General features: G+C 49.3%; 1 protein-coding gene across 4 annotated transcripts in view; it reads left to right on the forward strand.

Annotated features, from left to right (window-relative positions):
* The first annotated feature begins 1,140 nt into the window (after positions 1 to 1,140).
* Positions 1,141 to 20,999, forward strand: part of C3H20orf96 (chromosome 3 C20orf96 homolog) — a 233,174-nt gene continuing 213,315 nt past the window's right edge. Inside the window, exon 1 of one of the 4 annotated variants that reach the window (XM_063959091.1) lies at positions 1,141 to 1,226. Coding sequence is in view for 2 of the 4 variants with exons in the window: in XM_063959088.1 (XP_063815158.1) it covers positions 3,153 to 3,227 (75 nt within the window). In the remaining 2 variants the exon portion in view is untranslated. The other 3 variants (XM_063959089.1, XM_063959090.1, XM_063959088.1) reach the window with 3 other exon arrangements.

The raw sequence follows: 20,999 nt of genomic DNA on the forward strand, positions 1-20,999 counted from the left end.
TAAGCAGCTCTTTATGAGAGCCACCTAGAATTGCACCCTTCTCGGCCGGGCACAAAAATCTAACTGGAGTCTGGAGGAGGGTCATAGGGGGAGGAGCCAGTACACACCACCTGACCTGTAAAAGCTTTACTTTTGTGCCCTGTCTCCTGCGGAGCCGCTATTCCCCATGGTCCTTTCAGGAACCCCAGCATCCACTTAGGACGATAGAGAAATACCCCTTATAGGCCCTACACACTGGGCGATATTAGTGAAAGATATGAACGATCTCGTTCATTAATGAACGGATCTTGTTCATTAATGAACGAGATACCGTTCATATCTTTCAGTGTGGAGGCACCAGCGATGAACGATGCGCGGCCCCGCGCTCGTTCATCGCTGGTGCCCCGTCGCTTGTGCATGCAGGCCAATATGGCCGATCGTGACGAGGGGAGTAAAGAAACTTCACGCCCCGCCCCCCTGCCGCCGGGTCGCCCGTATTCGCCATCGGGCAGCTCGGCAGCGGATCGTGCAGTGTGTAGGGCCCATTAGGTATATATTAACCAAAATATTTAAATATATAGTATTAAAAACACATTTTAAATTTTATAAAACAATTTTAAAAAAATGTCAATTACTGAGCGTTTTTCTTTATTTTTTTCTTTGGGGGGTGGGGGGAGAGATCACCAGTTACGTGATTAAAGTTGCAAATAAATGGTAGTTACAAGTAATACCTCCCATATTTTCCAAGTTGTATATAAACACAACAGAGCATTATTAAGCCTACCTCAAAGTACTCTAAATAATTTTTTGGCAGAAATACACTTGCTGGCTATTATTTATTTTTATTCATAAATAAAAGTTGCAATATTCAGGCCTCCTGCCCTGTCCTTATGCCCAGTAATGTCAAAAGACATTGACAACATGTGCGGATGTGGATGTTAGAATGCTAGAAAATTTGGCAGCATTACGGGTACCACCAGCAGTGGTGGTAAGATCCTATCACGCCTCTTTAGCTGCGAAATACTTACTACACACACAGCAAGTGGCCATGGCTAAAGTCACTCTCTGTGCGTATGCATGTATGGCAACTTCTCCCCCTAGCAAGCAATCACTTCCCGGTGCTTACACAGGCGGCTTCACTGGACTGGGAGACCAAAAAGAAGATCAAGGCCGCCATATTGGCACACCTGTGACGCTCGGGTGTGGTAAGATGGCGGCCGAATCCGTGATGTCACCTCGTTGTTAGGGTAACAGATTGATAGTAACTTGGACAGAGGGGAGAGTGAAGAGACTATTGAAAAAGAGAGACACAAAAGAGACCTGCAGGATACGTATTAGAGAGAGAGAGAGAGAGAGGAGCACGGAGCGGCAGAGACAGCTCCACAGACACAATACAGAAATTAATCCCGGAGACAGTGACCCCGCCTGACAGCACTCTCTTGACTGGTGCACGGACAGTGTACTCTTCTCAGTCTTCACACATGCTGGAGAAGTCTCTGTGGACCGATAGTATGTAGCCTGACAGGGCTGTGTGTATAGAGAGGCAGGCTGACTTGTCAGCTCTGGGAGAGACAGACTGAACAGGTCTCACTAGAGACATACTTACTGCTGGAGACAGACTAGTTGACAGTCCTCTCTAGAGACAGAGTGACTGTCAGGTAAAGCTCTGGAGTCAGATTGGCTGCTATCTCTGGAGACACACTAGATGAGATTACAGTGGCCTGTGGAGATAGATTTGGCACAGAAATCTGAGAGACTTGCACAAAGGACTGACAGAGTGTCACAGACTCATCACTGACAGAGACTTCATCAGAGACAGACTGCTTTGTTCATGGTAAGAGAGTATGACCTCATACAGTGGTACATTGGGAACAGACTGAAAATGGAAATACTGGATGTAATTTATGAAGCACAGAGCAGCCCAAGGTGCAGCAAGAAATGTTGTTTATTCCTGTCTCGCACCTTGAATTGTGCAAGTGCTCCAAGATTTCCTCCAAAGCACATAGGTTTATAGAACAAGATGGTGGCATGTTCTGGTAATCAGATACTTGCACAGGTGTAGTGAAGGATGTGGGCAATGCAAAGTCAGTGGTTACAATTTGCTGAGCGGTATAAAAGCGACATTTAATTTTCAAAGAAAGATTACCGAAACAAGATAAAGGGGTGGTGAGGATCAATTTTGGAGTAGTATTTATGTCAGAAGGAGTGGATTTTTGCTTGGTAGAACACCTGCTATGAGGCTGGACTTCTTATATAACATTTACCCCAGTGGTTCCCAAACTCGGTCCTCAAGGCACCCTAACAGGGCAGGTTTTAAAGATATCCATGGCTCAGCGTGATGGTTAAATCAAATTGACGGAGGTACTAATACTCCTTTTCCACTTGCTAGCACGGGTCGCAGCCGGGAGCCTGACACGGCTACGACCCGTGCTAGAGCTCCCTTCTACACTGAGCTCACCAACCCGGCATATTGCCGGGTTACTGACGCTGCTGCTGATGCGGCAGGGGTGGTGCTGGGAGATCACATGATCTCCCAGCGCCGCCCTTCCATACACTGTGAACGGGAGCTGTGTTGCATCGACACGGCTTTTGTTTACACTACACAGCTTACCGGGTTGAACACGTTGATCCGGGAATTTGCAGGGGGGGCCGTTTTCACTAGAAAAAACACGGGTAAATGCGCGCCCCCGCGCATTTACCTGTGTTTTTAGAGCTAGTGGAAAAGGAGTATATATCATCTGTGGCCAAGCATGGATATACTTAAAGCCTGGACTGTTAACCACTTAAGGTGCCTACACACGGCATAATGTATCACTGAATGATACATCGTGACTGTCAGTGGATACACTTGCCGATGCCGGCAGCAACAAACTTGTCCAAAACGAATTTATTTAAAAACATTTCTGCTGCGGGGTACACTGGGCTCCACAAGGATAGACATTGGGGTGTAGAGTAGGATCTTGATCCGAGGCACCAACAGGCTCAAAGTTTTGACTGTTCCCAGAATGCACATCGCCGCCTCCTCTATAACCCCGCCTCCCTGCACAGGAGCTCAGTTTTGTAGTTGGTGCTGCAGTAAGCAGGCACATAACATAGGGGCTGCTCCAGGCAGCCCTAAGAAAAGCTTTTTTTGAAGAAAAAAGTGAAGACTACAAGGGCAGCAGCGGTGGTAAATGTCAGAAGACATTCACTGCTGCAGCTCCAGCTCTCCCCAGCGGCGCTGTACACTCCCGAGCCCTGGTTGCCAGGTAACTACAGCAGGAGGCTCCGGTTTTCTTCACGTCAGGCACACACGACGGGGGCTCTCCGGGATCGCGTGGCCGCGCTTCAGGAGGTGGTGAGTGGGTCCCGCTTGCGGGACCCCGTCTTTATCACGATTCGGCGCGGTCAGTGGGAGGCGGGCCGCGCGCACTGGCGGTGGACACTGTGGCAGTACAGGTGATCCCACTAGATCACTAGGGCATGGGTGCAGGTCAGGTTTTCTCTCTAAACCATTTTCAGTAGCCCACAGTGCCCGGTGGTTTTGCCAGCAGGGGGATAAAGCTTAGACCTGAAGCCCCTCCCCCAGCCCCAGGTCGCCATTTCCCGCAAATGTTCCCGCCCTGAAGCTGCATATCTGTCTCTCCCTCACTCCCTGTCAGTGTCTGGGTGCCATTATCTCTCAGCTTAACTGTTCCTGGGACTGCTTGGGCAAATCCTCCTGTGTAAAGCCGCCTGGTTGTCAGTGCTGTGACTTTACATGACAGGTATTCTACCTGCCTTTTTAGACAGTGCTAGTTAAGAAAGAGTGCATTTAGTCAGGGTTTTCTAGTACAATTACCCTGTGATATAAATCCAGTTCTTACTGTGCAGTGTTATATCTATTGACTATATAGCTATATATATAAGCTAGTCCAGTACAGTATTATTGTTAGTAATAACCTCTGCATTATACAAACTGTGACTATCTGTGTGTGCATTAGATAGCTGAGTGGTGTCCATTTCGTGTCTTTCACTCAACTTGCTATCCCTATATTCTGTAACCTGAAAGGGCTTGGTGCGTCAGGTTTTATATAGGATTTTCACAAAGATATACTTTAATACATATTTTTCTCTGTGATTTAGTCACCATATCTCTCCTTTATCTCTGCTAGTGCTGACTACACTGCGCAGGGGTTTGGGTAAGAGGTATTGTGCTGCTGCCAATTGTACTGTGTTACCTGATACTGCAAGTTATATCATGTCTGCTTCTGAGGGTAACGGTTCTGGGGCTGAACACACTGCCGGTGTTGCTGAAACCACAGATCCCTATGAGGAGAATATAGCATCTGTGGGCTCTGGTTCTGGGGGCTCTTTGCCCCTCAGTGGGACTGTGGCAACGGAGGTACATAATGACGCACCGTGGGCCGCTTTTTCCACGCTTCTGTATACGCTAGTTAATAAACTAACACCCCCTATGGGACCCCCAATGCCGGTACAACCGTATGTGGTCCCTGCAGGTAACCCGCCGTGGGCGGACGATTTATCTGCTCAATTGAAGAAGTTGAACCAGTCCCTGACTACTAAAAAGTCTGACCATCACTCGCCTAAGCCCAAGGGGTCCTCTAAGCGAGTGCTTGTCTCCTCACAATCCACTGCTGTCACTGACACCTCGTCTGATGAAGACGGCACTTACACTGACCCCATAGGTTCTGACTCAGGTACGGCTGATGGGAAGGGTAGTTCACATGTGGATGTTCCTGATCTTTTGGAGGCTATTAAATTAATTTTACAGATTACGGATGATCCCGAGCCATCCGTCCCTCCTAAGAAACCAGATAGGTTCAAGCGTCAGAAGGTGGTTAAACAAGTTTTACCTCACTCTGATCACCTAGTAGATATACGTCAGGAACCCTGGGAAAACCCGGGTACGAAGTTTGTGCATCAAAAGAAGATGCTGGCTCGCTATCCTCTCGCACCAGAGCTGTCTAAGAATTGGGAAACGCCTCCTCCAGTAGACTCGGGTGGTATTCATGTGACCGCCGGTCAGCTGACCGACAGTCACATGACCTCCTCCACCAGCCCGACGGGTCACTGTCCCGATGGTCGGCATGCCGACCAACAGGGACTATTTCCACTCGTGGGTGTCCACGACACCCATAGAGTGGGAATAGAACCCGTGGCGACCGCAGGTCGCCACCGAGCCCGCAAGGGGCTTGCTGCACTCGCCCCTCCCCGCCGCGATCCCGGCGTCGGTATGCTGCCGGGATCCCGGTGTCGGTAAGCTGACCGGCGGTCAGGAGACCGCCGGTCAGCCGTACTACACCCAGTAGACTCACATGTGGCTAGGATTGTGGTTTCCTCAGCTCTACCTGTCACTACCGTCACGTCTCTAAAAGAGCCTACGGATAAACATGTGGAGGGTTGTCTTAAAGCAATTTAGACCCTCATGGGTGCTGCACAAAGGCCCACTATTGCAGCAACATTAGCTGCAGAGGCTATTGAAGTATAGGCCTTGGAGTTAGAAGCTGAAATCTCTTCTGACCATGCTAGACAATGCTTATCATATATTGTCACAGCTTCTCGCTATATTAAAGAGGCGGCTTCTGATGCCGGTATCCTAGCAGCCAAGGCCTCTACTACGTCAGTCCTGGCTCGCCGGATATTGTGGCTGAGATCCTGGTCTGTGGATCTGGACTCTAGAAAAACCCTGGAGGTACTCCCTTTCAAGGGAGATATTCTGTTTGGGGAGGACTTAAATAAGATAGTGGCTGACTTGGCTACTGCCAAAACTGCCTGTCTGCCAAGTACCACTCCTTCTGTGTCGAAGGCTAAAGGTACTTCCTTTCGTCCCTTTCGTCCTTCAGGTAAAGCAAAAGGTCAGGCGTACAACAAGCAGGCCCGCACTTCCAAACCTGGTAAGCCGAAGCCAAAAAGAGCCTGGGCGGCCCGTCAGCCAGCTTCCAAGGCCGATAAGCCTGCCGCATGGGGATCCCAGGGTGGGGGGCTGGCTTCTAGGGTATACCCAGGAATGGTTGAAGACCACTTCAGATGCCTGGGTACGGGAAGTCGTCACTCGAGGTTACGCCATAGCCTTCAAAAACTGACCCCCTCATCGATTTTGCCAGATAGACGTCCCGTTGGACCAGACAAAGGCAAACACTCTGCATTCGGTGGTACAGACCCTCCTGGATACAGGAGTCGTAGTACAGGTGCCTCTTGCGCAGAAGGGCCGGGGGTACTATTCTCCGCTGTTTCTAGTCCCGAAACCGAGTGGGTCCTCCCGGCCCATTCTCAACCTCAAGGCATTAAACAGGTTTGTGAAGGTTTCCAAGTTCCGTATGGAAACCCTTCGCTCTATAGTTCTGGCCTTGGAACCTGGGGACTACATGGTCTCCCTGGACATACAGGATGCTTACCTGCTTATTCCTATAGCAGCGTCACATCAGCAATACCTGAGGTTTGATATTGGCAACCTCCATTACCAGTTTCGGGCAGGGGCCGTCCCTTCTGGATATCCAAATGGGTCCTGTTGACGACAGATGCCAGTCTTAAGAGGTTGGGGCGCGGTGCTGGAGCAACACTTCCTTCAGGGTCGGTGGACCAAGAAGGAGTCCCTCCTCTCAATCAACATTCTGGAATTGCGGGCGGTCTTCAATGCATTGAACCTAGCCCAGCATTTAATTCAGAACCGTCCTGTTCAAGTGCAGTCGGACAACGCCACCACAGTGGCTTACATAAATCATCAAGGCGGCACTCAAAGCCGTCTGGCAATGAAGGAAGTCACAGATTCTACATTGGGCGGAACACCATCTACCGGCCATATCGGCAATCTTCATTCCGGGAGTCCTGAATTGGGAAGCGGACTTTCTCAGTCATCAGGACGTACATCCCGGCGAGTGGGGCCTCCATCCAGAAGTGTTTCAACTCCTAGTGGAAAAGTGGGGTCTTCCAGACGTAGATCTGATGGCGTCTCGACACAATCACAAGGTTCCTGTCTTCGGAGCAAGGACAAGGGATCCTCAAGCAGCATTCGTGGATGCGCTGGCGGTGCCGTGGAGGTTTCGGCTGCCGTACGTGTTCCCTCCGGTGTCACTCCTGCCCAGGGTAATTCGGAAGTTCAAGGAAGAAAAAGGAATTCTGCTTCTCATAGCTCCAGCGTGGCCCAGACGGCACTGGTTCTCAGACCTGCAAGGCCTATCGTCAGAGCGTCCAATTCTACTTCCACAACGCCCAGACCTCCTCGTTCAGGGCCCTTGTGTCTACCAGGACCTAGCCCGGCTGTGTTTGACGGCGTGGCTCTTGAAGCTTCCGTCTTAAGGGCTAAAGGGTTTTCTGAGGCGGTCATTAAAATGATGTTGTGGGCCCGGAAACCGGCTTCGGCTCGGATTTACTATAGGATCTGGCATTCTTACCTTGTTTGGTGCGCATCTAACGATTATGACGCTTCCAAGTTTAGAATGGCCAAGTTGTTGGCTTTTCTTCAGCAGGGCCTGGACTTAGGCCTACGTCTGTCCTCCCTCAAGGTTCATATTTCTGCCTTGTTGGTGTGGTTTTAGAGAAAAATTGCGTCCTTACCTGATGTGCATACCCTTACTCAGGGTTTGTTGCGTATACAACCTCCCTATGTCCCGCCTGTGGCTCCTTGGGACTTGTCGGTGGTTTTGGAGGCGTTACAAGAGTCTCCGTTTGAACCTCTTGGTTCAGCTGATCATAAATGGCTTTCCCTTAAGGTGGTGTTTCTGCTGGCTATTGCTTCAGCTAGAAGAGTGTCGGATTTGGGTGCCTTGTCCTGTAGTTCCCCATATCTGATATTTCACCGTGACTGGACGGTTCTTAGGACTCGTCCCGGATATTTACCTAAGGTGGTTTCCTCGTTCCACCTTAACCAGGAGATTGTAGTTCCGGTAGTTGTTTCTCCTGATCTGTCTCCCAAAGAGAAGTCTTTGGATGTGGTACGGGCTCTCCGTATCTGTGTGAAGAGAACTGCTTCCATTAGGAAATCTGATTCTCTCTTTGTACTGTTTGGATTTCACAAACGGGGCTGGCCTGCTCACAAGTAGACTTTGGCCAGATGGATTAGAATGGTGATTGCACATGCTTATGTGAGGGCTGGTCTGTCGGCTCCTGCTCACATTACGGCCCATTCTACTCGGTCTGTTGGACCTTCTTGGGCGGCCCGCCGTGGTGCGACCCTTGAACAATTGTGCAAGGCGGCTACGTGGTCCTCAGTGAACACGTTCATAAGGTTCTATGCCTTCGATACTGCCGCTTCCCAGGATGCTTTCTTTGGACGCCGGGTTCTTGTGCCCGCTACAGTGCGTCCCCTCCCATAAGGAACAGCTTTAGGACATCCCCAATGTCTATCCTTGTGGAGCCCAGTGTACCCCGCAGCAGAAAACGAGATTTATGGTAAGAACTTACCTTTGTTAAATCTCTTTCTGCGAGGTACACTGGGCTCCACAAGGTGCCCACCCTGACACACTTAGCTTCTTTGGGTTGGTATGGTATTAGCCATTGTCATCTCTTTTCCTGCTACTGCATTGGGCTGGTTAAATAAAAACTGAGCTCCTGTGTAGGTGGGTTGGGTTATAGAGGAGGCGGCGCTGTGCATTCTGGGAATAGTCAAAGCTTTGAGCCTGTTGGTGCCTCGGATCAAGATCCTACTCTACACCCCAATGTCTATCCTTGTGGAGCCCAGAGTACCTCGCAGAAAGAGATTTAACAAACGTAAGTTCTTACCATAAATCTCATTTTTTTATATATATATATTTATTAAAAGTCAAGTTTTTTTTAAACATCAGATCATCGAGTTCTCACCATCAGTAATTTCTCTTACGTCCTAGAGGATACTGGGGTTCCATTTAGTACCATGGGGTATAGATGGGTTCACCAGGAGCCATGGGCACTTTAAGAATTTGATAGTGTGGGCTGGCCCCTCCCTCTATGCCCCTCCTACCAGACTCGGTTAAGAAAATGTGCCCGGAGGAGCCAGTCAGGGTTATGGAAGCTCCTGAAGAGTTTTCTGCATTTATTTAATATGTTTGTTATTTTCAGGCAGGGCTGGTTGGCACCAGTCTGCCTGCTTTGTGGGAGTTAGGGGGGGGGAAACGGCCAACCTCTTGAAGGGTTAATGGTCCCGTTCCCCGCTGACAGGACACTGAGTTCCTGAGGGAACTATTCGCAAGCCCCACCACTGCGAGCGTACATTTCCGCAGCACGCCGCCACCCCTAACAGAGCCAGAAGAAAGAAGAGTGGTGAGTACTAAGCTGGCGTCCCGACTAGCGGATCGTCGGCCATTATGGCGGCATTAGGGTACGGAGACTCATGGCTTCTAACCGGGGCCGATTGCGTCTCCAGACACAGTACACAGCTGCGTCTCAGTACACTGTACTCAGTACCCACACTGGCAAAAACAGCCTTAAAACGGTTTTCTCTCCATTTTAAGCAACAGACTACCTCAGCCAGTATAAAAAACGCGGGAAGACCTTGCGCCATTTAAGGGGTGGGGCTTCACTATGAGAGTATCCAGCAGCTTACCAGCGCCATTTTCCCTCTGCAGTGGACACAGACGCTGACTCACAGGGACGCGCAGCTCCTCCAGTGTGACTCCAGATTACGTCAGCAGTACCAGGGGGTCATAGCGGGGGGGGGGGGGGCACCATCAGTGTACTAAGTCCCCTATCAGGGTACTTAGTCTGCGAGCTGGCTACGCTTTGCATTAGCGATAAGTGCGCGGTGGGAGCTGACTCCAAATAACTTTGTGTCTCCCTGAAGGGCTCCTTGTGGGTTAATTGTGCTTGACCTTTTCTTATGTGTATGTGTGCTGTCACATTTACATTATGTCAGGCAAAGAGTGTGTTTCTTGTACAGCGGAGTGTTCCTCTTCACCAGGGGGCTCACTACTGGGTACTCAGGGCAGTGCACCTTCCCAGAATAGCTGAACCGGAATGGGTTAATTCCATTAAGGGAATGATCTCAAATATTTCTACAAAGCTGTCCCGCAGTGAGAAAGAGGCACAATACTTAAGACAGACTGTGGATGAGTTGATGAATAGAGACCAAGTCCCCAAACCAGCGTCTCAGTCCCCTCCCATTTGTCCGCAAAAATGATCTCTGGCCCATATCCTGCAGTCTGACTCTGACGCTGACGGGTCAGACATGGAGGAGGGTGAGGTGGATTTGGAGGGGGGATGCTACTCTGTCACAGGGAGTACAAGCTCTTATAGAGGCTATCAGAGATGTTCTGCAAAGTACTGATAAGGTGTCAGAAGAGTGTGAGGAATCTTATTTTAATGTAAAAAAGAAGTCCTCAGTCACTTTTCCTGCGTCAAAGGGATTGAATACCCTGTTTGAAGAACCGTGGGTTAATCCTGATAAGAAATTTAAAATCCCTAAAAGGTTGCTCTCATCTTTTCCTTTTCCTCTGGAGGATAGGAAAAAATGGGAAAATCCACCGATAGTGGACTCATCAGTCTCTAGGCTGTCACGTAAAATTGGATTGCCTGTCCCTGGTGCAGCCTCCCTAAGAGATATGGCTGATCGTAAAATTGAACCTACACTCAAATCATTGTACACAGCTGCTGGGGTGGCCCAAAGACCCACTATTACATGTGCGTGGATCACAAAAGCCATTGCTAAATGGTCAGTTAACCTAATTGAGGGGTTAGATTCCTTGTCTAGGGGGGATGTTGTTTTACTACCGCAGCATATACAGGACTCTGCCAACTGTATGGTGGAAGCCATAAAAGAGATTGGTTTGCTTAATGCACGCACCACCGCTATGGCAGTGTCAGCACGCAGGGGCTTGTGGCTACGACGGGTGGTATTCATGTGACCGCCGATCAGCTGACCGACAGTCACATGACCTCCTCCACCAGCCCGATGGCTCACTATCCCGATGGTCGGCATGCCGACCAACAGGGACTATTTCCACTCGTGGGTGTCCACGACACCCATAAAGTGGGAATAGAACCCGTGGCGATCCGCAGCGTGGCGAGCGCAGCGAGCCCGCAAGGGGCTTGCTGCACTCGCCCCTCCCCGCCGGGATCCCGGCGTCGGTATGCTGTCGGGATCCCGGCGTCGGTAAGCTGACCGGCGGTCTCCTGACCGCCGGTCAGCAGTACTGCACCCGGCTACGCCAGTGGACGACTGATGCGGACTCCAGAAAAGGCGTGGAAGACCTACCATTCACAGGAAAGGCCTTGTTTGGAGACGAACTAGACAAATGGATCTCCAAAGCTACTGCGGGTAAGTCTACGTATCATCCTTCCACAGCTCCCCCAGCCAGGAAAGCTTATTCAGCTTCAAATTTACAGTCCTTTCGTACAGCCAAGTTTAAGGGAAAATACAGAGGTGCTTCTACAGCCTCCAGAGGTGCAAGAAGTAAACCACGCAAACCAGCAACTGCAGGTGTTCAGGAACAGAGCTCAGGCTCTGCTTCCTCAAAGCCTTCAGCATGACGGAGGACCGCGAGGCCTGGAGGTCTGTCAGGTGGGAGCCCGACTACAATTTTTCAGTCACATCTGGTCAAGTTTATGCCGGGATCCCTGGGTAATAGATCTTATTTCCCAGGGCTACAGACTAAAGTTCCAAGAGCTCCCATCTCCCAGATTCTTCAAATCAGGCTTACAAGCTTCACAAGAGGCAAGTATAACTTTACAGCAGGCCATCCAAAAACTGGTACAGACTCAAGTCATTATTCCAGTTCCACCTCATCTACACAACAAGGGGTACTATTTCAACTTGTTTGTAGTACCAAAACCGGACGGTTCGGTACGTCCAATTCTGAACCTCAAGTACTTGAACCCGTCCTTAAGAGTGTTCAAGTTCAAGATGGAGTCTCTGAGAGCGGTGATCTCAGGTCTGGAGGAAGGGGAATTCCTTGTGTCTCTGGATATCAAGGATGCGTACCTTCACATTCCGATCTGGCCGCCTCACCAGGCTTATCTACGGTTTGCACTGCAGGACTGTCACTACCAGTTCCTGGCCCTGTCATTTGGTCTCTCCACGGCACCAAGGATGTTCACCAAAGTGATGGCAGAGATGATGTTTATACTCCGCTAGCAGGGAGTGAACATAATTCCGTACCTGGATGATCTTCTGATAAAGGCGCCATCCAGGGAGAGGTTGCTGGACGGCATTGGCCTCTCAACCAAACTTCTCCAAGATCACGGGTGGATTCTGAACCTTCCAAAATCTCACCTAGAGCCAACACGGAGTCTCCCATTCCTGGGATTGATACTGGACACGGAGTCGCAGAAAGTGTTCCTTCCGTTGGAAAAGGCATTGGTAATCTGGGTCGGGATATCCTGAAGCCAACCCAGATATCGGTTCATCTATGCATTCGCCTTCTGGTGGCCTCTTACGAGGCGCTTCAATACGGAAGGTTTCACGCAAGACCCTTCCAGCTCTTGCGTGAAACCTTGGTTTGGATTGCATCTTCGCATGCACCAGAGGATTCGTCTGTCACCAAAAGCCAAGATCTCCCTTCTGTGGTGGCTACAGACCTCACACCTCGTCGAGGGTCGGAGGTTCGGAATTCAGGACTGGATCTTGTTAACCACGGACGCAAGCCTCTGAGGTTGGGGAGCAGTCACCCAGGGGGTGCAGTTTCAAGGAAGATGGTCAAGTCAGGAAGTTGTCCTTCCAGTCAACATTTTGGAACTCAGGGCCATATACAACGCACTTCTGCAGGCCTCTTCTTCAGGATCGGGCCATTCAAGTCCAGTCGGACAAAGTAACGGCAGTGACGTACATAAACCGACAGGACGGAACGAAAAGCAGGGCAGCAATGTCAGAGGTGTCAAGAATTCTCCTCTGGGTAGAGAACAACGCTGTGGCGTTGTCAGTGGTCTTCATTCCGGGAGTAGACAACTGGGAAGCAGACTTCCTCAGCTGACACGACCTGCACCCGGGGGAGTGGGACCTTCACCCGGAAGTGTTCAGGTGCCTCTCGACATGTGGCCTCTCGTCTCAACAAGAAGCTCAAGCGGTATTGTTCCAGGTCAAGAGACCCACAGGCAGTGGCGGTAGATGCTCTCACGACTCCATGGGTCTATCAGATGGTGTACGTGTTTCCTCCACTTCCTCTGATCCCAAGAATTCTCAAAAGAATACAAAGGGAAAAGGTTAAAGCAATACTCATTGCTCCAGACTGGCCAAGAAGGGCCTGGTACGCTGACCTTCTGGAGATGCTCCTCGAAGATCCCTGGCCTCTACCTCTTCGCGAGGATCTTCTGCAGCAGGGCCCGTTCATCTATCAGGACTTACCGCGGCTATGTTTGATGGTATGGAAGTTGAACGGCTGATTCTAGCCAGTAGAGGGATCCCTAACAAAGTTATCCCGACTATGATCCAAGCCAGGAAGGGGGATAATGTCTAAATATTACCACGGTATTTGGAGGAAATACGTCTCCTGGTGTGAGAGCAGAACTTATTTTATGGTGGAATTTCACCTGGGACGTTTCCTGCTGTTTCTGCAGGCAGATGTGGATGTGGGCCTATGTCTGGGCTCCACAAAAGTCCAGATTTCGGCCTTGTCCATTTTCTTTCAGAAACAATTGGCTTCTCTTCCTGAGGTCCAGACATTTTTGAAAGGTGCTCTGCGCATCCATCCTCCCTTTGTGCCTCCCACGGCACCTTGGAATCTCAATTTGGTGCTGCAGTTTCTCCAATCAGACTGGTTTGAACCATTACAGAAGATGGACGTAAAATATCTTACGTGGAAGACCGTCACACTGTTGGTCTTGGCTTCAGCAAGACGTGTGTCGGAGCTGGGGGCTTTGTCTCACAAGAGCCCCTATTTAATTTTCAACCAACCTATTGTGGTTCCGGTTATCACCGACACTTCCGCTACTTCAAAGTCTTTGAATGTTGTGAGGGCTTTGAAAGTATACGTAAAAAGGACAGCTCATCACAGGAAATCCGACTCGCTGTTTGTTCTATATGATCCCAATAAAATTGGGTGTCCTGCTTCAAAGCAGACAATTGCACGCTATCAGGCTCACTATCCAGCATATATGGGGAAAGAGAAGGACAAAAGAATTCCTTTTTGGGCACACTCTTATTTGAAAATGACAGTCAATCAAAACAGTATAAGGTAGATAATGTAATGATGAATAATCTAAAACATAACATTTATTCTGTTCCTTTAAAATATCGACCTGTATGTTCCAAAATAATTAGAATCTCTATCTTTTTTTTTATATTAAATTTTTATTGAGTTTTCAAACAGATTACATGTACCTTATACAATGAAATCGGTAAATAAAAAAACAGGAGGAGGGAGGGGAGATACATACAAAACAGAACTAATAAAGACATGGGGGGGGGAAAGGTACGTATCAGGAATATCGTAATACATCAATGGAATGTTAGTATAGTGAAAAGTAGGAGGTCTGCATCACTTAGTAAATCGGTGTCAGGTGTGTATTGGGGAACAAAGTACAGAGAGGTCTGGAATGTCTGCTGGAGCTCTGTCTGCACCCTTCTGGCCTAAACTCTCTTTATATAGGGACCATTTAATCCATTTCTTACTAATAGAGGAACTTCCTGGAGCATAGTTGCCCTCCGCTGTCTCAAACACATAATGTTGATGGACGCTATTTTCTATCATTGAAATATTAGGGATGATCGCAGACTTCCATTTGGAGGCAATGGCGGCTTTAGAAGCTATAAGGATATGTCCTAGAATATATCTGTCACTGCTGGACATCTCCTTCCCACAATAGTGAAAGAGTGCCAAGAGGGGGTCAGGGACAAGGACCATTCCCAATATAAGGGAAATGAAAAGGAATACTTCACTCCACAGTGCCCGGATTACCGGGCATAACCAAAAAATGTGTAAAATATCGCCCACCATCCCACAGTTTCTCCAACAACTAGCGGAGACATCAGGCCAGATTTTGTGTAAACGGTCCGGTGTTAAATATACCCTATGGACCAGTTTATAATACATTTCACAGTGATTTACACATTGAGAAATTCTAAAACAAGATTTAAAGATATATTTCCAGATATCCTCCGTAAAGACTGCTGGGAGGTCTCTTTCCCATTTAGTCTGTGCAGGGAAGACCCCATGATGAGACTCGGTTACAAGATGCTGATACCATCTGGAAATGCCTCCCCTGTTGCCTCTGGGCATTAGGAGTGACATCAGTATTTTAGGGGGATCAGTATGTGGGGCCCGACTTGGAGAGCAACTTTGAAGCCAATGCCTTAATTGTAGATATTTATGAAAGTCTTGTTTGGGTACCTGAAATTGATCTTGGAGTAGGGAGAAGGGGACTAAGGCACCATCTCGGAGGACATCCTTCAGAGTGTTGAGACCCAAGGTTCGCCAGTGGTGTAATTGCAAATCTGGGATCAATAGGGCTATAGTGTGGAGGGATATCTTGGGGGAGGGCAAAGCACCAGGAGGGAGAGACTTTAATACTTCCTTCCATGCCAGTAAAGTTGCGTGAACTGCTGGGCACTCGGCAACTCTGGCTGGGATTGATTTAAAGGGCAGCCATAACAGATCCGATAGTGTGTAGGGGGATATTGCGTCTTGTTCCAGGGATACCCACGGTTTAACATTGCCCTGGGTGAACCAATCTTTAATTTGGGTGAGCAGACAGGCGATGTGGTATCTTTCCAAGTCTGGATATGCTACTCCCCCGGAACCTTTTGACGCAGTCAACGTGGATTTCGCTACTTTCGGCTTTAAGCCCCCCCATATATATTTAGTCAATAGACGATTGAATCTATTACAAACGTCTTTAGGGAAAACCCTAGGGATGGTACGAAAGAGGTACATCAATTTTGGTAAAAGGACCATCTTTGCTGCCGCCACCCGTCCGACCCAGGAGACCTCCTGCATCATCCAATCTTTAATTAACAATTCAAATGCGCGAAAAAGCGGGTCATAGTTGCACCCCATTAAGTCTCGCCCTCTAGAAAGATGAACACCCAGATATTTAAGCGATCTAAGTTGCCACGCATATTTATAGTCATTCTTTAGACGGCTGAGAGCGCTGTCAGAAATATTTAAGGGTAGGGCCACAGTCTTAGTAGCGTTCAGTTTGTAGTAAGAGACCGCTGCATAAGAGTTTAAAATGGAATGTAAGTGGGGTAGGGACGTTTCGGGCTCTCTAAGACACACCAGAATATCATCTGCAAAAAGACATATTTTATGTGGTGTCCCTCTGGACCTACAATTGAGTCTGACACCCTGATTCGTTCTGCCAGCGGTTCCACAGCTAGTACAAAGATAAGGGGTGATAGTGGGCATCCCTGTCGGGTCCCATTAGTAATATTAAATATAGAGGAGCTGCACCCATTGGTGAAAACCGAAGTCGACGGGGAGGAGTACAAGGCAAAGATAGAGTCTAGTATCCTACCCGCAAATCCAAAATGACCTAGGGTAACCCTCAAATAATCCCAATGGAGCCTATCGAATGCTTTTTCTGCATCCAGGGAAAGAAGCAAGAGAGGTTCGCTCCGGGCCTGGCAGCGGTCAATCAGGTTAATAACCCTACGTGTGTTATCTGACGCTTGCCTGCCCAGAACAAAGCCCACCTGGTCCGGGTTAATTAAACTAGGCAAGAGAGGGGAAATCCTATTTGCAACCATTTTGGCGAACAATTTAAGGTCGGTGTTCAGCAATGCTATTGGGCGGTAATTCTGAACCACCGTAGGAGATTTTCCTGGCTTAGGGATGGTAACTATTTGAGCCTCTAACATCTCTTTCGGGAAACATGTGGAGTCAGTGGCTTCATTATAGACTGACTGTAAGAGTGGGGCAAGGGTAGATTTAAATGTTTTGTAGAAGCTGGAGGGGTACCCATCCGGGCCGGGGGCTTTATTTACTGGGCAGGAGTCAATGGCTACTTCGACTTCGTCAAGTGACCAAGGAATATTAAGGGATTCGCGGATCTGGGAGTCTATGTTGGGGAGCGACAACCCATCCAAGAATCCGGTAATGTCTGCCAGGGTGGGTTTAGGGGTACCAGAGTCATCTCTTAGGTTATACAGCCGCGAGTAATATTCAGCAAACGCATTTGCTATCTCAACCGGATCAGTTACTTTGACTCCAGAAGATGTATGAATCGCATGTATGCGTTCCTTGGCTCTACGCCCTCTCAATTTACGCGCCAGTAACCGTCCCGCCCTATTACCCAGCCTATAATATTTTTGATTTAGCCGCTGCAGGTTGCGGTGAACTTCGGTTAGGGCAAAGGAGTTTACTTTGTCACGGGCACTGAGAAGTTGTTTATAAAGAGATTTATTATCGGGGCTAATTTTATGTGCAGCTTCTAACCGGGCGGCCTCTCTTTCGGCCGAGGCTTGTCTCTTCCTATAATCGCGTTTAAGTCTAGCCGCACTTTGAATTGCAGAACCTCTAATCACGGCTTTCAGAGAACACCAATGGGTGAAGACAGATGTGTCCTCGGGGCGGTTAGTGGACAGATACAAATTCAGAGATTGCTGGATGGTCTGAAGAGCCTCAGGGTGGGTCAGTAAGTATTGGCCCATTCGCCAGGGGGCATGAGGGACTACCCTTTTACTGGTATCCCAAACAACCATAAGCGGTGAGTGATCCGACCAGGACATGGGTAGTATGTCTATTTTGCTAACAGCCGTTAGCGTCCATTTATCAGCTAGCGCTAAGTCTATTCGTGAGTACGAACTGTGTACGTGAGAATAGAAAGTGTAATCCCGTTCTGTCGGGTGTTTAGCCCTCCAAACGTCATACAGTGCGTACTCAGCTAGCAGTTGACTAAATTTGCCTGTGGGTTCTTGGGGTGGACTGCTACGGAGGGTCCGGGTCGGACGGGAGCGGTCAACAGTAGGGTCCAGTACCATATTAAAGTCACCTAAAATCAAAAGGGCTCCCTTAGTATGTTCCTTAAGAGTTCTACAGAAGGTTCTAAGAAACGGAATTTGTTTGGCATTAGGTGCATAGCACGAGACCAAGGTGGTTTCTAAATTATCCAGTTTGCCCACTAAGATTAAATATCTCCCGTCTGGGTCCTCATATTTATCGGACAGAACAAACGAGCAGTGTTGTGCTATAAGAAGAGCCACGCCAGCTTTCTTGGCGGGTCCGTTTGCCATATAACAGTGGGGATAGCGTGAATTAGTGAAGGAGGGGGGGTTTTGACTCTGAAAGTGGGTCTCTTGTACTGCTACCACCTGTGCCTTGAGTTTATGAAAAAAGTTCAGGGCTACTCTTCGTTTATGGGGAGAATTGAGCCCTTTGGCATTAATAGAGATTATATTAACCATAATCTATTGCCACTAAGACTGATAATTCCTTTGAGCAATTTCTGTGTTTAAACTGATGTACCTGAAAGGGGGGGGGGAACATATCTGGGAACAGGAAGGAAGACAGAAAAAAAATTAGAAAAACAAAACTGAATTGATCTCTCGTGAGATCATAACCAGTCGCCATAATAAGGCGGCTGTGTAGTCTAGAGGGGGGGTTAGTGGCATAGCACCTACCCATTGCCATACTTTTATACTGTAAACTATGCAGAACACATGAACATCTCGATACTATTAGGGCATGTAAATACCCATGTTAGTAAATAGAACATAAAGAACTTAAAATGCATAACAAAAACAGTCCAACCTGGAATTAGGGCATAGAAACCAAGAATGAAATCAATAGAATCATTAGGGACTCTCCAGTGGCTCGCCCTTCATATCGAGTACCTGGGTTATATCAACAGATTAATTTTGGTAGGGGTCCGCCCTGTCCAGGGAAGCTCCATGCACCTTGCTTATAAGTAAAAGAAAAGAACAAACTAGGCAGCCAGTAAAATACAGTATACAAATCTATGAATACTTCTGAAACACGGACTGATCGCCCGCTACATTCAATGCCTCTCCCGGCACATAACGTTCCCCCGGATAAGGGTAGAGGTACAGCAGTCAATATCATCATCATACCCGGAGAGCCATCAGAGAAAAGTAGAGAGGTAGCGTATTTGGGAGCTTTCCGATCCCGCGCAGGCCGCCTCACTTCACCGAAGACCAGTCCTGCTGGAGTCGACGGGGTGAGGAGTCCGCAGAGGGTTCTACAATGTTCCAGGATTTGAGCAGCTTTGCTCCTTCATCTGCGGTAGAAATAGAGACAGTGGAGCCATCTCGGTGAATCAGCAGCTTGGTGGGGAAACCCCAGCGATAAGGGATATCCGCCTTCCTGAGAGCTATCGTGATAGAGTGAAAGGACCGCCGTTTATAGAGGGTGGCTGCTGACAAGTCTCCGAAAAGTTGAAGGCCTTTAAGGGCTGAAGATGTGTCTGACGTTGGTCTTGATGCTTTTAGCAAGGCCTCCTTCACGTGGAAGTAGTGCATTTTCATCAGGACATCTCTAGGCGCGTCTCCAGGTGCTGCTCTAGCCTTTGGTAGTCGATGTATTCGGTCGATGAGGAGATCTGTCGAAGGGGACTGGGGTAATAGAGCTTTAAATAGGGCCACGGCATAGTCGTGTAAACTGCTATGTGACACAGACTCGGGGACTCCTCGCAATTTAAGATTGCTTCAACGCGATCTGTCCTCCAGATCTGTGACTTTGTCCCGCAAAAGCTTTACCTCTGCTTCCAAAGCGTCATGGGCGTCTAGCAGGTTGTTATGGGATCCCACGACCTCCTCCATTTTAATTTCCAGATGGTCAGTGCGGCCACCTAGGTCATCTATGGATTGTTGACACGCCGTTAGTGTGGTGCGAAATTCCGCTGCCACGTCTTCCTTGAAGCGAGACAGAAGTAGTTTCATCGTGCCCACTGTTAGAGCATCTCCATCTTTGACATTGTCCAGGCTTGTGGCAGCTTTGGGTGTGGAAGGGGGCACCTCCAGGGAGGGGGGAGTTTGCGGGATCGTATCTGTCGTGGAGGGTCCGGTGGTTTTAGAGCCCGACATCCTTGTAGATGATTTGAAAAATGAAAGCTGCTGTGCGGGCTTTGATGGCTTGTTGCGTCTGGCAGGCATACTAATGCCTAAGAGAAATAGGTCGACGGTTCCGGTCACTTAAATAAGAAAATTCAGAGGCTCCGCTGTCTCCTAGATCATCGAGATGTTACGTAGATATTGGCATGGGTAGAAGAAACTGCTTGTTTTACATTGGCATGGGCAGGGCCAGCATGGCTAAGCGACTAGACATCCTCTTCTGTGTGCTCACGAAGCCTTGGGGGGAACTCCAGTCCCGCACTTCAGGCCCCTTAGGTACCATCGGGGTCGGGCCACCAGTTGTAGAGGGTTTAAATCCAGCCCAGGGGGAACTCCGGAGGAAAATTATAACTTGGAGATAGAAGGTACTGGGTGTTTCAATGTGCAGTTGAATGACCCTGTCAATCGTGTTCGCCTCCACCGCTGCGCCTGTCTGGGCCTCTTTCCCACGGCTTCCAGGTCTAACGTGGGGCACCCGCAGATCGTAGGACTCCCCCGGCGACCACCCGTACTATCCAATGAGCCACCTACAGCCGTACGTGAACTCGCAGAGGGGCCAGGGCGCTCAGGTCTCTCAGATATCTGCAGAGAAGCTGGTGTGGTAGGGTGAATCAGGGGGGTCTGTATCTCCTGGAGCCGCCCAGCTAATCCCAGACCTCAGAGGGGCAGGGGGGGACGTCTGGTATGTTTGCTTCTTACTACCTCTCTAGCCAGCGGGGGGGGGGGGGGGCGGGGAGGGAGCCCCGGCCAGGCCCGCAGTCCTCCGCAGCAGTGCGCCGCTGGTGTCAGACAGAGGCACACGGGGGGGAGAGATATATTCACCTCCTTGAGGCCAATGCTGCAGTCTCTTACCCCCTAGGGCCGCCCGACGTCTCCTTCAGGTCACCGCCGCCTCGCCTCCACAAGATGGCCGTCGCCCGCGCTCCGATGTGCACTGCACGGCTTCGATCCGGTCCCGGATTTCCCCCGCCAGCCAGCAAGGACTGCCGGACCGATGCAGAGGTGTCAGTGGTGATGTCCCAGCTAGGGGCAGGGTGCAGGCAGGTCCGGCTGCGGGCGCCCGGTGAGGGTCTACGGGGAGGGGAGAGAGGAGTGCTGTTGGCTCGTCCGAGCCGTGCCCGCAAGT

The sequence above is a fragment of the Pseudophryne corroboree genome, chromosome 3, assembly GCF_028390025.1.
Source record: "Pseudophryne corroboree isolate aPseCor3 chromosome 3, aPseCor3.hap2, whole genome shotgun sequence".
Classification (NCBI taxonomy): Eukaryota; Metazoa; Chordata; class Amphibia; order Anura; family Myobatrachidae; genus Pseudophryne; species Pseudophryne corroboree.